The sequence below is a fragment of the Pteropus alecto genome, unplaced genomic scaffold (assembly GCF_000325575.1).
Source record: "Pteropus alecto unplaced genomic scaffold, ASM32557v1 scaffold577, whole genome shotgun sequence".
NCBI lineage: Eukaryota > Metazoa > Chordata > Mammalia > Chiroptera > Pteropodidae > Pteropus > Pteropus alecto.
The window spans coordinates 333,863-348,492 of NW_006440152.1; the positions used below are offsets into that span (position 1 = coordinate 333,863).

Sequence of the window (14,630 nt, forward strand, 5' to 3'; positions counted from 1 at the left end):
AATAGAGAACTACTTACTTTATGACCCAGCAATTTCACTTCTGGGTGTTCAAAGAAACCCCAAACACTAATTCAAAAAGATATATACATCTCTATGTTTGTTGCAGCATTATTGACAATAGCCGAGATAAAGAATCAAAAGTGTCCATAGATAGATGATTGGACAAAGAAAGAGTGGTACATATACACAATGGAATATTACTTGACCATAAAAAGATTGAAATCTTAACATTTGTGACAATATAGATGGACCTAAAGGGTATTATGCTAAGTGAAATAAGTCAGACAGAGAAAGACAAATACCATATGATTTCACTTATATGTGGAATCTAAAAATCAAAATAAATGAACAAATAAAACAAACAGACTCACAGATATAAAAAACAAACTGATGGTTGCCAGACGGGAGAGGGGTTAGGGGGTTGGGTGAAAAAGTTGAAGGGATCAAGAAGTGCAAATTGGCAGTTATGAAATACTTATGGGGACATAAAGTATAGCATAGAGAATATAGTCAATATTATTGTAATAACTATGTGTGGTGCCAGGTACTAGACTTACCTGGTGGATCACTTTATAAGTTAAATAAATGTCTGCCCACTATGCTGTACACCTGAAACTAATATAATATTGAATGTCAACTACAATTTAAAAAGTAAATACTAAAATTAAAAAAAAAAAACAAAACTCTGCAAAGGTTTCTTTTTTCTTTTTTCTTTTTTCGGCAAAAATTAAGCTACCATATAAAAATGTTCACAACTTTACAATTCGAAGGATGCCACATGGTATTCTATTACTCTAAATAGATGTGGCTCTTTAAATGAGAAAAAAATCTTTACACACATTTTTGGTACTATCTGAGCAATGGCTTCTGGAGTTGTTCCTTTTAGAATTTTGCCATGGAAACCACAGTTTCTACAACTACAGCTATTGCAGAATTTACTCTTGCATCTATTACCTTTACTTGCTACTCTGCCTAAAACAGATGTCTCAAGATCATTGAATATCCTCTTGTGGAAGAATAAGTGTGAGCCAATACTCCCACAGAAGCCCTACTTTCTGGAGAAAATCATCAGAATTTTGGAGCATTAATCCCAATCAATGGTACTTTTGATCCAAACAAGTCTACAAAAAAGCCAAGTGCATTCAAAACTGGGGGGTTGGGTAAGAAGGGTGGCAGCATTGGAGCTTGAAACCTAAAGAACAGCATAGGAATCTCATATCAGAGGTTAAGTGTCTCTTCTATTTAATGTAAAAACAACAAAAAGAAGACAAAACAGAAAACATAAGTAAATTCTATCTTTCCAAATCAGTGTTTAGACTTTTATATATTCTGATATCGATTACTCTTTGGCTACATTTAAAGTGCCTAGTGCATCATGTTTTTGTTGCTGTTATTGTATCTTAAAGATGATTAAATAGCACATACTTTACTTACCTAAAAGAGGGAGTAAAACTGGGTAGTTGTATGGCATCACAAAGAGGTTTACACAAGTTAAAGTCGTACTGGCTTTTAAATAACCAAATGGATATCCAAGTTCATTGTATTTTCCACTGCTAGTAACAAACACCTGGGAAGAATATGAAGTAATATACAGTTATGACAATAAGTATTTTATGTAAAACCAAATTCACAGCAATATTCCATAGGCACATCTGTGGCATAATTTAATTGTAATTTAAGATGGGAATAATGCTTTTAGCCTATTGTTATGTCAAATATATTATACTAAATAAGAATATTCAAATTGTAGTTCTATGCAATAACCATTCAGAGACCACAGGCTACATCAGTGATATCTAAATATTTACTTGGTTAGCACAATGGAAAATAAGGCTGAAATATCACTAAGTGATATCAGCCGTTAAAACAAATTAACTTCTCAAAAGAACAAGTGACCATGGTAAATAAAGACTTTTAGGAAAATGGAACATGGCTCCATGCCTAAAGCATGCAGTTACAAAAATAAAGCCCATTTAAAGGATTATGCTAACACTCTTCATGTGTACTACTATTAAATCTTGCTCTCCTTCCTTTTGATGCCCTATTCCCTACCCACTTATTCAATTTTCATCTAATAAGCATTTACTGGATAGCCTATTATAAGCCAGGCACTGGTGCTAATTATTTTGAGGCAGCAAAGAGATGCTTTAGATCATTCTAGAAGGCATTTATCTTGTAAATTATGCTGATAGAGCAAACATTCAATAACAAAACATTAATCTTTATTCCTTATCGATATTCCTGATTTGATATATATTATATTGTCAGGTTTCATACTGGAGTCCTCTAGCTACTATGTTTTCTCTGTATTTCATGAGTCCTTCAATGGGATCATTTAAAACAAAAGTCAAACCCTGATGGTGAACAGAATCCATTTACCTCGTTAATTCTTGGTACCAGCAATATCACCTACCAGTCACTAAATTCTTGCTATATTTAGTTATAGCTAAGAATAAATCTTTCTTATGTAATTTACGACTCCACAAAACAATGAGTTGTGCTAAAACATGACTTATCTACTAGATTTAATGTCTTAATTTGAAGCTTAACAGAAGCAGATAACTAATGAAACACATTGGAGTTCCCATTTCCTAAGTGTGTATTATAGAAGCGGGGGGGAAATTATCATAAAGGATAAAAAAAAAAAGTTACACACAGTCATCAAGGGTCAGGCCTATGATTTCCATGAAAGGAAAAGCACTGTTTCTGTTCCTCTCTTACTCCCTTCCCCTCTCTTCCTTCCTTCCCTTCTTCTCTTCCTTCTTTCCTATAAGACCCTTAAGTTTTTCTAAATTCCTTATCACCTGCAGATTCATAGAACTTAAGGGTCCAAAGCAATCATTAGAGACCATCTACTCTGGAAAATGTTAGTGTCCGGTCCAAGACCACATAGTTGGTGGCAGAGCTACAGTTAGAATCCAGTCTCCATTATGATTTTGCCAAATTTCCTGGCTCCTGGTTCATCTTATTCTTTTTCATTCCTACTAATTTATTGTATTAAAACTACTCTAAACCAAAGTAACAGAAGGTACAGGAGAAAGGCATATTTGAGGAAAGGTGCAGGGAGCAAGGTCAGGATAACTTGTTTCTTTGGAGATTTACAAGGAATGTGCTATGTAGTAAAGAAGGTTTATTTTAGGGAAAAAAGTATAATTTGTAATTCTATTTGCTTTTATTGCAAAAATGTTTCAACCCATAAATTTAAAACTCCTATCTTGACTTTAAGTTAGCATTCTATTACCCATATCTCTACATTTCTAGCACATTTTGTTGTATTTTATTGAAATATAAACATACACTCAAAAAATACATGGATTATAAGTATATAGCTCAATAAAATATCACAAAGTGAATGCACATGAGTAACCAGTACTCAGATCAAGAAATAGAACATGACCAGAAAACCCCTTATGTTCTTTTGTGGTCACTACTCTGCACCCAAGAGAAACTACTATCCTGACTTGTAACAGAGTAGGTCAGTTTTACCTCTTTGAAATGTATATAGAGTAAAATCATATGATATGTGATCTTTTATGTCTGCTTCTTTCATTCAATATTATATTTACGAGATTTTTTCTCTTTATCACACTTTTACATTCTTGCTTTAAGCCTGTTCCTTTTTTTTCTACCAGGTTTTAGCATCTTTGGAAAATTCAAGTAGCTTAAAGACAACTAGTAGCAATCATCTCACATTTTAGGATGAAACAGATGACAGTCTCAAAGTGTTCCTTGCGTAGATAGAAGCTAAAAATTACTGATTGCTATATGGTGCTATAGTTTAGAAGAAGAACAAACATCCAAACAGTGTAGGACTTCCTTATTACATCCAAATAAAAAAGCTATGACTGCCATGTCTAGATTTTTATATATTAAAATCTAAAGGTGAGTCTAGTAACAAGTCAGCAAGTCTTTCTAGCTGAAGGATCATACTTGGAAGAACCAGTGGTTGTGCATTTGCTTTGTCCAAGTAAAACCCATACTACATACAACAATGTGCTTGGTACTACAAGAAATTTGATTACTAATACAGAAAGTCGTTTCAGGGCTTATGGCTTTTTGTCAAAAATATTTTGTCCTTCCAATCTGTCAAGATCACACTAAAGGCTGAGAACCTCGCTTCAGCTGCAGATGCCATAGCTGAATAGAACTGAATCCCTTAAGTTAGGGATTCTTAACCTGGGGTCTCTGGATAGGCCTCAGAGGAATCCTCCAAATCCTCAAATATATAGGTTTCATCAGATTTGATTACCTTAAATGGCAATGTACAGTAGACTAATGATTCATATCAGTGTGAAATTATTTGCTTGGCTTTGTTGTTTATTTGATAGCATTTTTGAGAAACATTATTAACAGACTCAGCCTAATTATTCCCAGATTAACCTCTGAAACTTCTTAAAACAACTTCCAGATCCCAGAGTGGTTACAGATATTCGTCTAACAGGTAAGGATAAGTACCTGCCAGCAGGTATGGGGAGACTTTCGTTCCAGGATGTACTGAGTTAAGGGTGAAGGCTCAAGTTCGTATTTGTCAAAGGGAAGTTTGTCTATTACCATTGGTTCACAGTCCACACAGGAGAACCTCACAACTGGATGAGATGTTCGTGGAGGCTAAAAAACAAGAGGGGAAAATATGGTTTGTTACCAACTGAGCTTACATTTCTAACAATTCCGCAATCCCATTTATGTTTTTATAAACCATCACCGAGAATCAGACTAGTATTTTGAGAAACAGTGCATCTGATCTCTAGGCATCACCAATGGCTGATGTGGGGAGGGTACTCAGTTTCTTTACCTCTACCATCTACTTGGCAATGGGAAGAGGAAAGGTAATAATAATCATAACTACAATTTTAGTGAAGTAAAAATAAAACTGCTTTGAATACATTTGATAAGTCATTACAATGAGTAGGATGAATCCTGGATTTCAGATCCACTTTGCCACCTCCAAGCATCACCCACCCTTCATTCCTTTGTACCATGAGGTTACAGATAGTCCAGATCCTGCTGGGGAAGAAGAAATCTATGAAACTTTCTAATGAGGTAATGACAGAACTAGAGCCACTAACAAACAAGATGAAAAACTGTGAAGGCATGGAAAGGGCAAGATAGAGACCACAAATGAGCCAGTCAAAACTCAGAGCCCAGTAGAATTTTTTTCCAGGTGATTTTTTACAACATTTCTCACACCCACATGCTTGCCTTGAACAGCTAGAGCTGGGGATGCTTTCAACTGGGCTGCAAAGGCCTGTGTGCCTGGAGTGCCAGAGCAGATTGATGGAGCAGCCATTTTATTAAGAGGTGTAGTTTGTGGGAATGGAGAGCATCAGACAGAGAAATAGTGGCAGCAAGGGCAATCTGTTGAGATAAGTGCCAGGGATAAGGATGAGACACAGCTCTGCCTATTCTTGATGAGAGATCTGTAAGACTAATATGAATATGACAAAACATTTCCATTTCCTTTATAAAAGGGAAAAAACCTGCTCAATTGCCTTTATGACTTACAAACCTACAAGATGTTTTAGAAGCTGAGAAAAATAGCCCTCAAATGTGTTTTTAAACCTAAAAGGCATGGTAACATGAACTATGCGTGAGTTACTTTTAATTTCTTTATTCCAGTTATTTTTCTGATTTTAATTTTAATTTAATTAAACTTATAAAATATTTCAGGCTTATTAGATTTAAACCTATAAGAAAGCAATAAAGACATGAGTGAAGCCCTGTCACTGGCAATAATGAAATAACTTTGTAATCAAAACATTCACTCTAGGATTTGAAGCGGCTGAGAGAAGCTGTGCACCGAGATTTGACAAGTGTGCCACCTTGGAGCCCTGAGGGAAGAAGGAAAAGATCTACCCTCACCCACAGCGGGGTCTGAAATGGTTCTTCAGTCGTACATTCAGGCCTTTCATGGCCATTCCTGAAAAATGCAAGAGCCTAAAAATAGTAATCCAGAAAAAAATGCAGCTCATGTCAGAAATTTCTAAAACTTAGACAGACTACTGATTAGCTGAACCAGGACAGTGCTAAACTGAAGGAGTCGTGATCTTTTTGTGGACCTCCTCCTCTCTCCTGGGGGGTGGGAGGAAGATGAAAGGGAGAATGGGTTTCATATAATTTCTCTAATTACTAGATACCCCCCAAAATGCCAGTTCATCTGGAACTAGGAACAACTACAATATCAAACCCTCTTCTACCAAATGCAGTGAACGAAAAAGACAAGCTCATGCATAGAGATCATTTAAAAAATATTGCTTAATTATCCATCATTTAAAGGTACATTGCCAAGGAACACAAGTCTATTGATTACAAAAATATGAAGAGTAGGTCCACAAAATTCCACTAGTTGTCTCATGATACCCTAGGAAGAAGTACAATGACCTCTGTTTTGAATGTTTCTAGAACCTATTTATACAAGGTGCAGAGTAAGTTTGAATTTCCTGAGGATGTACATGAAAATCAATGCCAGCACTTCTTAGATGTTGTGTTTATCATGTAAATCAAGCCAGCTGCTCTGAAATAAAAACCAAGTCACAGATTGTAACAGCATCAAAAATTACAATGTTTTAACATCCAAGGAGGGCAGTTCAAGCGATAAAGGCAACTGAAAGAAAGAATGCAGACTAGAAAATCTTCTCTTGCTTTTAGGTACAAGCTAGACTTCTGGCAAGAGACAAGGAATGGCTTAAAAGCCTTAAAGCTATTTTAAAAGGCTCAGTGTAATCAGCAAATTCAAAATCCAGAATGATGTTTATCTTTTATTTTATGATACTTACTAGAGAAGGTAAATTCTGATCTGGCCAAAAGGATTCTGGAATTGGCCAATGTCCAACAGGAACACCAGTTTTAGAGTTAGGTCGTACGTAAATGAGCTTATGACAACTATGCCATGGTTGAGCAGCAAATGAATTACTTGGCCTAGATGAATCCATAAGTCCATCTAAAAGTTAAACAAAAGACAGACTAAGGCATGAATTGCTTTTTACAGCTGCTGATCTTGTACAATTTTTATTCAGCTAAAAGCAAAGTACAAAACAAAACCAAAACAGTGATTCATGAAAAATGGAAGAAAAAAAGCAACTCTACTAAGATTAGTGAATGTTCTCTCTTACAACTCTTCATCTAATCCACCCCTTCTAATCTAACATCCCACCCCTCCCATCCTTAATTATGACCACAATATGTAGACTATGGAAAATTATTGTAAAACTAGTTTTAAATTTTCTGATATTCGGACACAGAAATTAAACACATCAAACTACTACAGTTATTTTTCCAAATTAGGCAAATGAAACTGTCCATTCCCTGGTATAGTTTTACATTTTTGGAATCTGACAAAATAGGTCATATATTCCATTTAGATTTTCTTTCTATTCTCCATTAGATGACAAAAGTGTTCTTTACTAAAGAGCTAGAACCAATAACCACAAAGGCAAAATAAAAACTGTTCAAATTCACTCAAAGGCAGAAGCAGTGCTGACAATATAATCTATGTGTATAGTTAGGAGAGGGAACACAAAACAAATGTATCAAGTTGTTCGTGGACTAATCCATTACTGTTTCCCCATCACAATTAAAATTCCAAGGAAACTGAACACTGTATAATGCTGCATAATGTATCCCAACTGCATTTTAATTATTTAGACTAGCATATTTTATTTGTCCCCGAAAACACAGCAAGGCAGAGTTACGTAACATTTAATGAGATCATTCATTAGTTTAAATTATATTTGTAAAAGATGTTTTAATGATTTGAGGTTCATTTTTCCTAAACTATAGGTCATTTGATTTATTTATTAAACATTCTTTTAAACAAGCAAGTACTTTAGACCAGGAGATTTATTGGGGTCTATGGAGCTCTAGGGAATACATGTAATGGCTTCAGGAGAACAAGCGATGCCCCTGAAATTGAGCTCACAATTCTAGGGATATGCATTTTTCTGAGGAGAGAGTTCTTAGCTTTCATCAGAATCTCAAAGATTAACAACTCTGGACAAAGGGGAAATAGAGCTATGAAGAAAATGTGTGCTATTTACATGATACCAAATCCAATAAGTTTTCAGTATAAAAGTTCTCAGTTCATGTTAAGGTAATGAACACAAAATTATGGATTGAGCAGTCAATTGTTAGCAATATAATGTGTCCTTTCTTTATGATTAATGTAATTTAAAATAGGCTGTGAATCCTCAGTCTTCTATGGCAGGTGTTCTTAAACTGGAATCCAAGAAATCCCTGAAATTAAATATAAAATTGTGTATGTGGCCTATGTCTATTTTTCAAGGAAGAGAGATCTCTATTTTTCCAACAATCTCTCAAAGGATTCCAGGAAGTAAATAGCAAAAGATCAGGATTCACTGTTTCAGACAAAAACATGTGTCTTTCTGTGCCTGTGCACTTAGCCCCTTTGGTTCTCGAGGCAGCTACAACGGATTACGGCTGCAGCAATTAAAATGTATGGATCAGATAAGACAGACACTGTGGTAATGATGGAGTCCAGGTACACACATGTGTTTATGTGTGTGAACTGACAGGAATGAGGAGAAGCAATAGCCTATAACAGTGCTCTGAGGGCCCTGCGATGCAGGTATGATTTGAGGGAGAAGTCCCTTCCTCTATACCAAAGTAGCTCTGCTTTCATCTATTTTAAGATATTGAACTTTCAGTAAAACCTCCTTTGAAGAGAAAAAGTTCTGCAGTTAAAAAGTGGAAAATACTTGTGTAGGATCTTATAGAATGCTAGCAGTTCCTGCATAAACATTCACAATCACTTGCTGACAAGCAGGAACAAACACAAGCTTTCATAAGGATAGCCTGGGACATCTGGCACTCATAAGACCAAAATCAGATTGCTAATTAAGTAGCACTCCGTAGTGAATCTCCAGATATTTCATGAATAGAGAGGTGAATAAATCAGTGTCATCCTAAGACTGGGACCACGGAATATGAAATGGGTAGAGAAAAGAAAGAATTTTCTTAAGAAGATTTGACAATGAATTATTGTCAAATTTCTAGAATTTGGCCACCTGACACCTATATATAGGCTATATATAAATGGTAGTTGTTTGGATGGATGTTTGTAACCACTTGAATGCATGTGGACAGTGAAGACTGTGTCTGTTATGATTAGTTTAATATCTTCCCAAATGCAGATCATTCTCTTATATAACACTATAAGATAAAAACAAAGTTATCTACTGTACCTTCTCCAATAGGAGGTGGATCTGGTCCCGTTTTCTCAAAGTTAATAACTACACCACTCTGAACTTTTTGAACTAGAGATTCTAAACACTGATTCAACATTCTTTGTGTTCTAACACAGTAGGAGCGACCTATACCAAAGGAAAAACAAATAGTACAAATTTGATCAAATAAAATACCACATTAAAATACAAGCATTTGAAATCTTAAAATATAACTTGAAATAATCATAACTACATTGGCAGCAAACATCACACTAATGATAAGCTTAAGCAGCAGAATTAAAATATTCTGAAGTAAAGACTGGATATGGCATTTAAAAAAGAACTATACCCTGCTGCCCTGAATTCTTCTTTTAGAAATATTAAATATTGCCAATACCTCCAGTGACTTCACACATTTGTGTGATGGCAGATTCATCAGTTGGTACACTCCCTAATTGCTCTGGTTCAGTAGAAGCCAATCCAGGCAAACGCAACACCAGAGCAAATAATCTTTGATCCCAACGAAAAGGTTCTTTGGTTAGTTCACTTCCAGGCAGAGGAGAATTCAAAGGAAGGTGAAGCTGATAAGGCAAAATGTGAAAAGTTTCATCATAACAACCCATACGAAAGTGGAGAGAGAGTTAAAGAATTAAAGGGTTCACTTTTCTTTCATGTACTCAAGAAAATGAAGCAATATTTCAAAGATTACCAAGATGTAAGGTTTGATTAAACTTAACTAGAAATTTATGCCTCCCACAGAAATAGCTGCATGTTCTCTGCCATTTAAATGAAAGAATTTTAAATGAAATCTCACCTCTTCTTGAACACCAGCCGTACTTGTTAACTTGTTTCCATCTGTGATGGTAATTAAAATAGATGGTTCTAAAAAAAATGGATTTCTCCCCTACAATACATTTAAAAAGTATTAGAGCCATGTAAAGTAATAAAATTGTATTTAAACTTTTACATTTGGCTTGCCAGTGATCTCCCAAGTGTGTGATAAAATTTGCCTGGATAAATAAGAAGGAAAAGATTAGGGACTAAGTGGGTGGGAATCAAAATAATAAGCCCTGAAGAGGTAACATTCAGAATAAACTGAGGAATTCTTATAATTCAGGAACTCTCAAACTATAACATCCAAATTCTCCTCTCCCTCTGCTTTCCAAGTAATCATAAAAGAAAGATAATAAAGAGATTATAATGGCTGCATCATCCACACTCGTGAATTCATTCACCTGAGTCAAAATCCTGGCACAGATGGGGACATTAGTGACTCTGGTTGTGAGCAGAGGTTTTATTGGTAGGAAAGGACAATGGTAGCAGCAGCAAATGCTCTTCTGCCTCCCTCTCATTTTAGAGCTTTTCCATTGAATTGGGAGGGATGAGAGAGTTATGGACACTGAAAGTTTCTCTTCAATTGTCTTGTTCCAATATTTCTCAGCAATTTATTCATCCCATTCTCAGATATCTGATGATATGATGGGTAGGCAATTTTATACATAATTTTATTATACATATATATGTAATTTTAAAGATACATGGGCTTCTTTTTGGAAGTTATGAAAAATAGCAGAAAACTTGGTAACCATACCCAATTTTAAATTCTTACCCCAAGTCACCAAAATAAATTAGCTGTACTCACTCAAAAATTTTTTTACCTGTCCATAATTGTCTATTCCAGATATTAATCTATTGAGATTTAACAAATCAAATGAGGATCTTAGAGCTTGACCAAGAGTAGTCAGTCCAGAAGCCTGAAGATTTTTTAGTTCACTCATGAATGTTGCGTGATTTTCCTTCCAACCAGCCTGAAAACCAAACATTTACAAAGAAATTCCCGATTATACAATGAACAACATATAAAGTGCAAACAACTACTAAACAGCAAATATCAAACCTCTAATACATTACCAGTTCCTTAATTTAATTCTAGTCTATATCTTGACTGATCATGTGGAACTAAAGCCATCAGTTTCAGAAATATCTGCCAGCATTAATGATCAAGAGCAAAGATGCAAACAATGTATCCATCCATTATGGCTGGAGGGCTTTGGCTCAAGACGTCCAGTTTTCTATTCAGGCTCAATCAAACCTAACAAAATACCTCAGTATGTTCCTTAGTTTGACAATGATAATGATCATGGAGTAAGAAGTACTTTTTAAAATGCACTGTTCTTGATAGAAACAATTAGCTATTGAGTAGTTGATCTACAGGAACTTTTCTAGCTAAAATTTTTCCTCCCAAACAATATTTTCACTTGAAACAAGAGTAAAAGAGGAATTATAGGAATAGAGCCACAACTATTTGGAACAACCCTTCTGGCATCTTCAAGCATTCAGAAGGTCCCAAGTCTAGAATAAGGAGAGAAAAAAAAAAAGAAACTAAAAAATTTTGGCAAAGAAGCAGCATCCCTCTAGGCACCTCCAGCATCTATATATGGCAGCAAAGAACCAAAGACCCAAGGTCAACAGTCAACATGCTGTGATCGAATGGTTTATAGAACAGAAGGAAAGGATTGTGTCAACTGGTCAGTAATGGTTATATTAACAAAGCAGCACACGATGCCAAGAAAAGAAGCCAAAAGAAGATGGTAGCTAACAGTAGGTCACAGTAGAGTAAGCCAGCAAGGGAGAGGGTAGACAGCATATCTTGGCAACTTGGTGGGACAAACAGCCACTTGAATCTTAGTAGCCTTCAAGGCAGCAGTAACATTCTGAATGCTGAAGTCATGCTGACCAGGTCAGTATAGCTGGAAGTAGAAAGCAAGAGAAATTACAGAGATAAACCATACTGTCCATTATCCACACAATGATAGCAAACATTATCTTTTTAGTTTCAGTTTTCTGAAGCAATTTGGATCAGAAGGACTGAGAGGCAGAGAGGAAGAAGATTATTGACTGCACCATACCATGAAGTACTATGTGACCTTGAGCAAAACTGTTGGTTCTTAGAACTTAAATTTCATTATCTGAAAATGAAGATGATTAGATAATAAGAGACGCTGTGTAAGGCTGTGCATGATACAACCCTGGAGGAAAGTCATTCACATTGTAATTCATGAGAATGGTGTCCCCTAAGGTTGAAGAGTACACAGTCCTCATAACCATATGAGGTGAAGGTGCTCCTGGTTAAGATCCATTCCAGTCCAATAGTTTGAGATTCTGTGAAATTAAACATGTGCTTAGTTTTTTAAAAAATATTCCTAAAATATTTTATAGATTAAAGGATCTAAATGTAAAAAGCTTTCCATGTGTTCTTCTGGCCAGATTTTATGACTTTTAGTACCTGGAGAAAGTAGGGCATTAGAATAATTCCTCGTGGCCAAAGCAAAATCTTACTGGACTAGACAATCTAAATTTGAGCTAAAAGGAAGAATTATGATTTTAATTGTCCCCATCAGATACCTAGAAATATCAGCAGATAATTACAAATCATAGTGAATTCAAAAATTAGCTTTCTTCTTTGGAGTAGATGGGAAAGGTGTACATTTGGGAGGGATAACATCAATTCTTTCCTTTACTTATTCAACAATTTTTATGGACTAATTATGCTATACTGGGCAGAATGTTACATGCTGGAGATATAGAGAGGAATTAGCCTTACGAAGTTCATGCCACAAAGGAATAAAGAATGCAGTTATGGAGACTGAGAGAACAAAGGATCAGAGATTTAGGGAAGGCTTCTCACAGAAGATGGGGCATTTGAGGATGCTGAAGGACATGAAGACCATGAAACTCCCACACCGAAGTGAAGATTGGAGGGGATGGTCCAAAGGAAGAGAACAGAGTTCATAAGAGGATAGGGCTTCCTGGGGAACCACAAGAAAATTGATTATCATTTTTCTGGGTACATGGCAGGAGGCAAAGCTGATAGTCAGGCTCTGATGGTAATTAATGTGCTTTGTACATTGTGCTCAGTAGTGTTGATTTTATCTGTCGGCCCTGGAATAACTTCAGGTTTTTAATTAGGGGAGTGGCATGATCAGATCTGTATTTCAGCAAGATCATTCTGCTGAGAGTTGGAGAATAAATTGTGGAGTAGAGGGGAAGCTGAAGCTTGAGGCAGGGAAACTGGTTTGAAGATTGTTGCAACAACTTATAAGAAAAGTGATGAAAGCCTGCAATGGGGATGGACAGGAGGTTAAAGATAAAAGAAGTATTTTAGAGATGGAGTCATAAGGACTTAGTAGCTAATTAGAAGGATGGTGAGGGAGAAAGGGTGATACATTAGGTTGAGGTTTCTGGCTTGGGCAAACTTGTAAACAGTGGGGTCACTCACCCAGAAGCTACTTTATAAAGTTGGCTTTTTTTTTTTTGGAGTTACTTCATTTGCAATCTTACTTCCCACACTGTAAACTTAGAGTTATATCTACAGTAATTGTTGAACTCTTGAGAGCCACAAGATATTTAAAATAATGTGTCCTCTGGTTGTTAGTAGTCTTACTAATCAACCTATCAGAATAGTCTTTAAAATTTCCCTTATGATATAAATTGAAAACATTTTACAAATTGTTTCTGTACCTGAATCACTGGCTTTCTGTTTTTTCGATCAATTCCAATTCTTTGCAATAAAGTGGGCTGTACAAAGAAGTTGAATGCTTCTCCTACCTCAGTACTACAAAGGTTATGAGCTACATTTACTACCCAAAGCAATAAACTTCTTGGTAGCAGTATAAGCTCCTTCAAGAGAAGAACTAAATGCCCCTAAACCTATTTCTCAGAATGCTGACGGAGAAAAAGGACCTACAGATTAATTTAAATATTTAGAGAACCTTATTAATGCAACAAATTTCTTTCAAAAAGATAATTATGAAGATCTATGGGAGAAAGAATATGTTTATATTTTTCCCTTCATTGCTTGAAGTTGATATTTTTCATAAATGAATTCGGGACAGTTCATTTACCTTCTTAATACTGTCTTTTCTTTCAAATTACTCCAAAGATATCCTACTGTCATATATCAGTAAAACCTTTACTCCCAATAATAGCTTCCCTATATTCTCATGGAGCTTTACAGCTTACAAAGCACTTCCACACTTCCATTTGCTTAGAACAACCCTATAAAATAGGGATGGTATTACCATCCCTATTTTGTTTTAACAAACCAGGAAGAAGTAAGATTTAGGTATGTCTTGTTTGTGGGGGTGACAGTGGTAGTGAGTCACACTCTACAGTTGCAATAATACAGTAGCCCTCAGTCACATATGGCTACTGAGCACTTGAAACATAGCTAGTCTGACTTGAGATGTGATATAAGTGTAAAATTCACATAGGACTTTGAGAACTTGGAACAAAAGGAAAAAAGAATGAAAATATCTCATTTATTTTTATATTGAGTACATGTTGAAATGATAATGTTTTTAATATGTTCAGTTAAATAAAATATATTACTATAAGTTTCACTTGTTCCTTTTTACTTCTTAATGTGGCTACTAGAAAATTTTCAATTTT

The 14,630-nt window shown here is 35.5% G+C and overlaps 1 protein-coding gene across 4 annotated transcripts in view; it reads right to left on the minus strand.

The window, feature by feature from the left end:
• The window catches only part of LOC102880776 (integrator complex subunit 6-like), a 62,246-nt gene that overhangs the window by 26,807 nt on the left and 20,809 nt on the right, over positions 1-14,630 (minus strand). For all 4 annotated transcript variants that reach the window (XM_025050516.1, XM_015593443.2, XM_006917184.3 and 1 more), the window contains exons 3-9: positions 10,838-10,987; positions 9,994-10,083; positions 9,577-9,760; positions 9,198-9,326; positions 6,774-6,937; positions 4,456-4,608; positions 1,435-1,567 (exon numbers count right to left, since the gene is read on the minus strand). In XM_025050516.1, the coding sequence (XP_024906284.1) occupies positions 1,435-1,567; positions 4,456-4,608; positions 6,774-6,937; positions 9,198-9,326; positions 9,577-9,760; positions 9,994-10,083; positions 10,838-10,987 (1,003 nt within the window). The remainder of the gene's footprint in view (positions 1-1,434; positions 1,568-4,455; positions 4,609-6,773; positions 6,938-9,197; positions 9,327-9,576; positions 9,761-9,993; positions 10,084-10,837; positions 10,988-14,630) is intronic.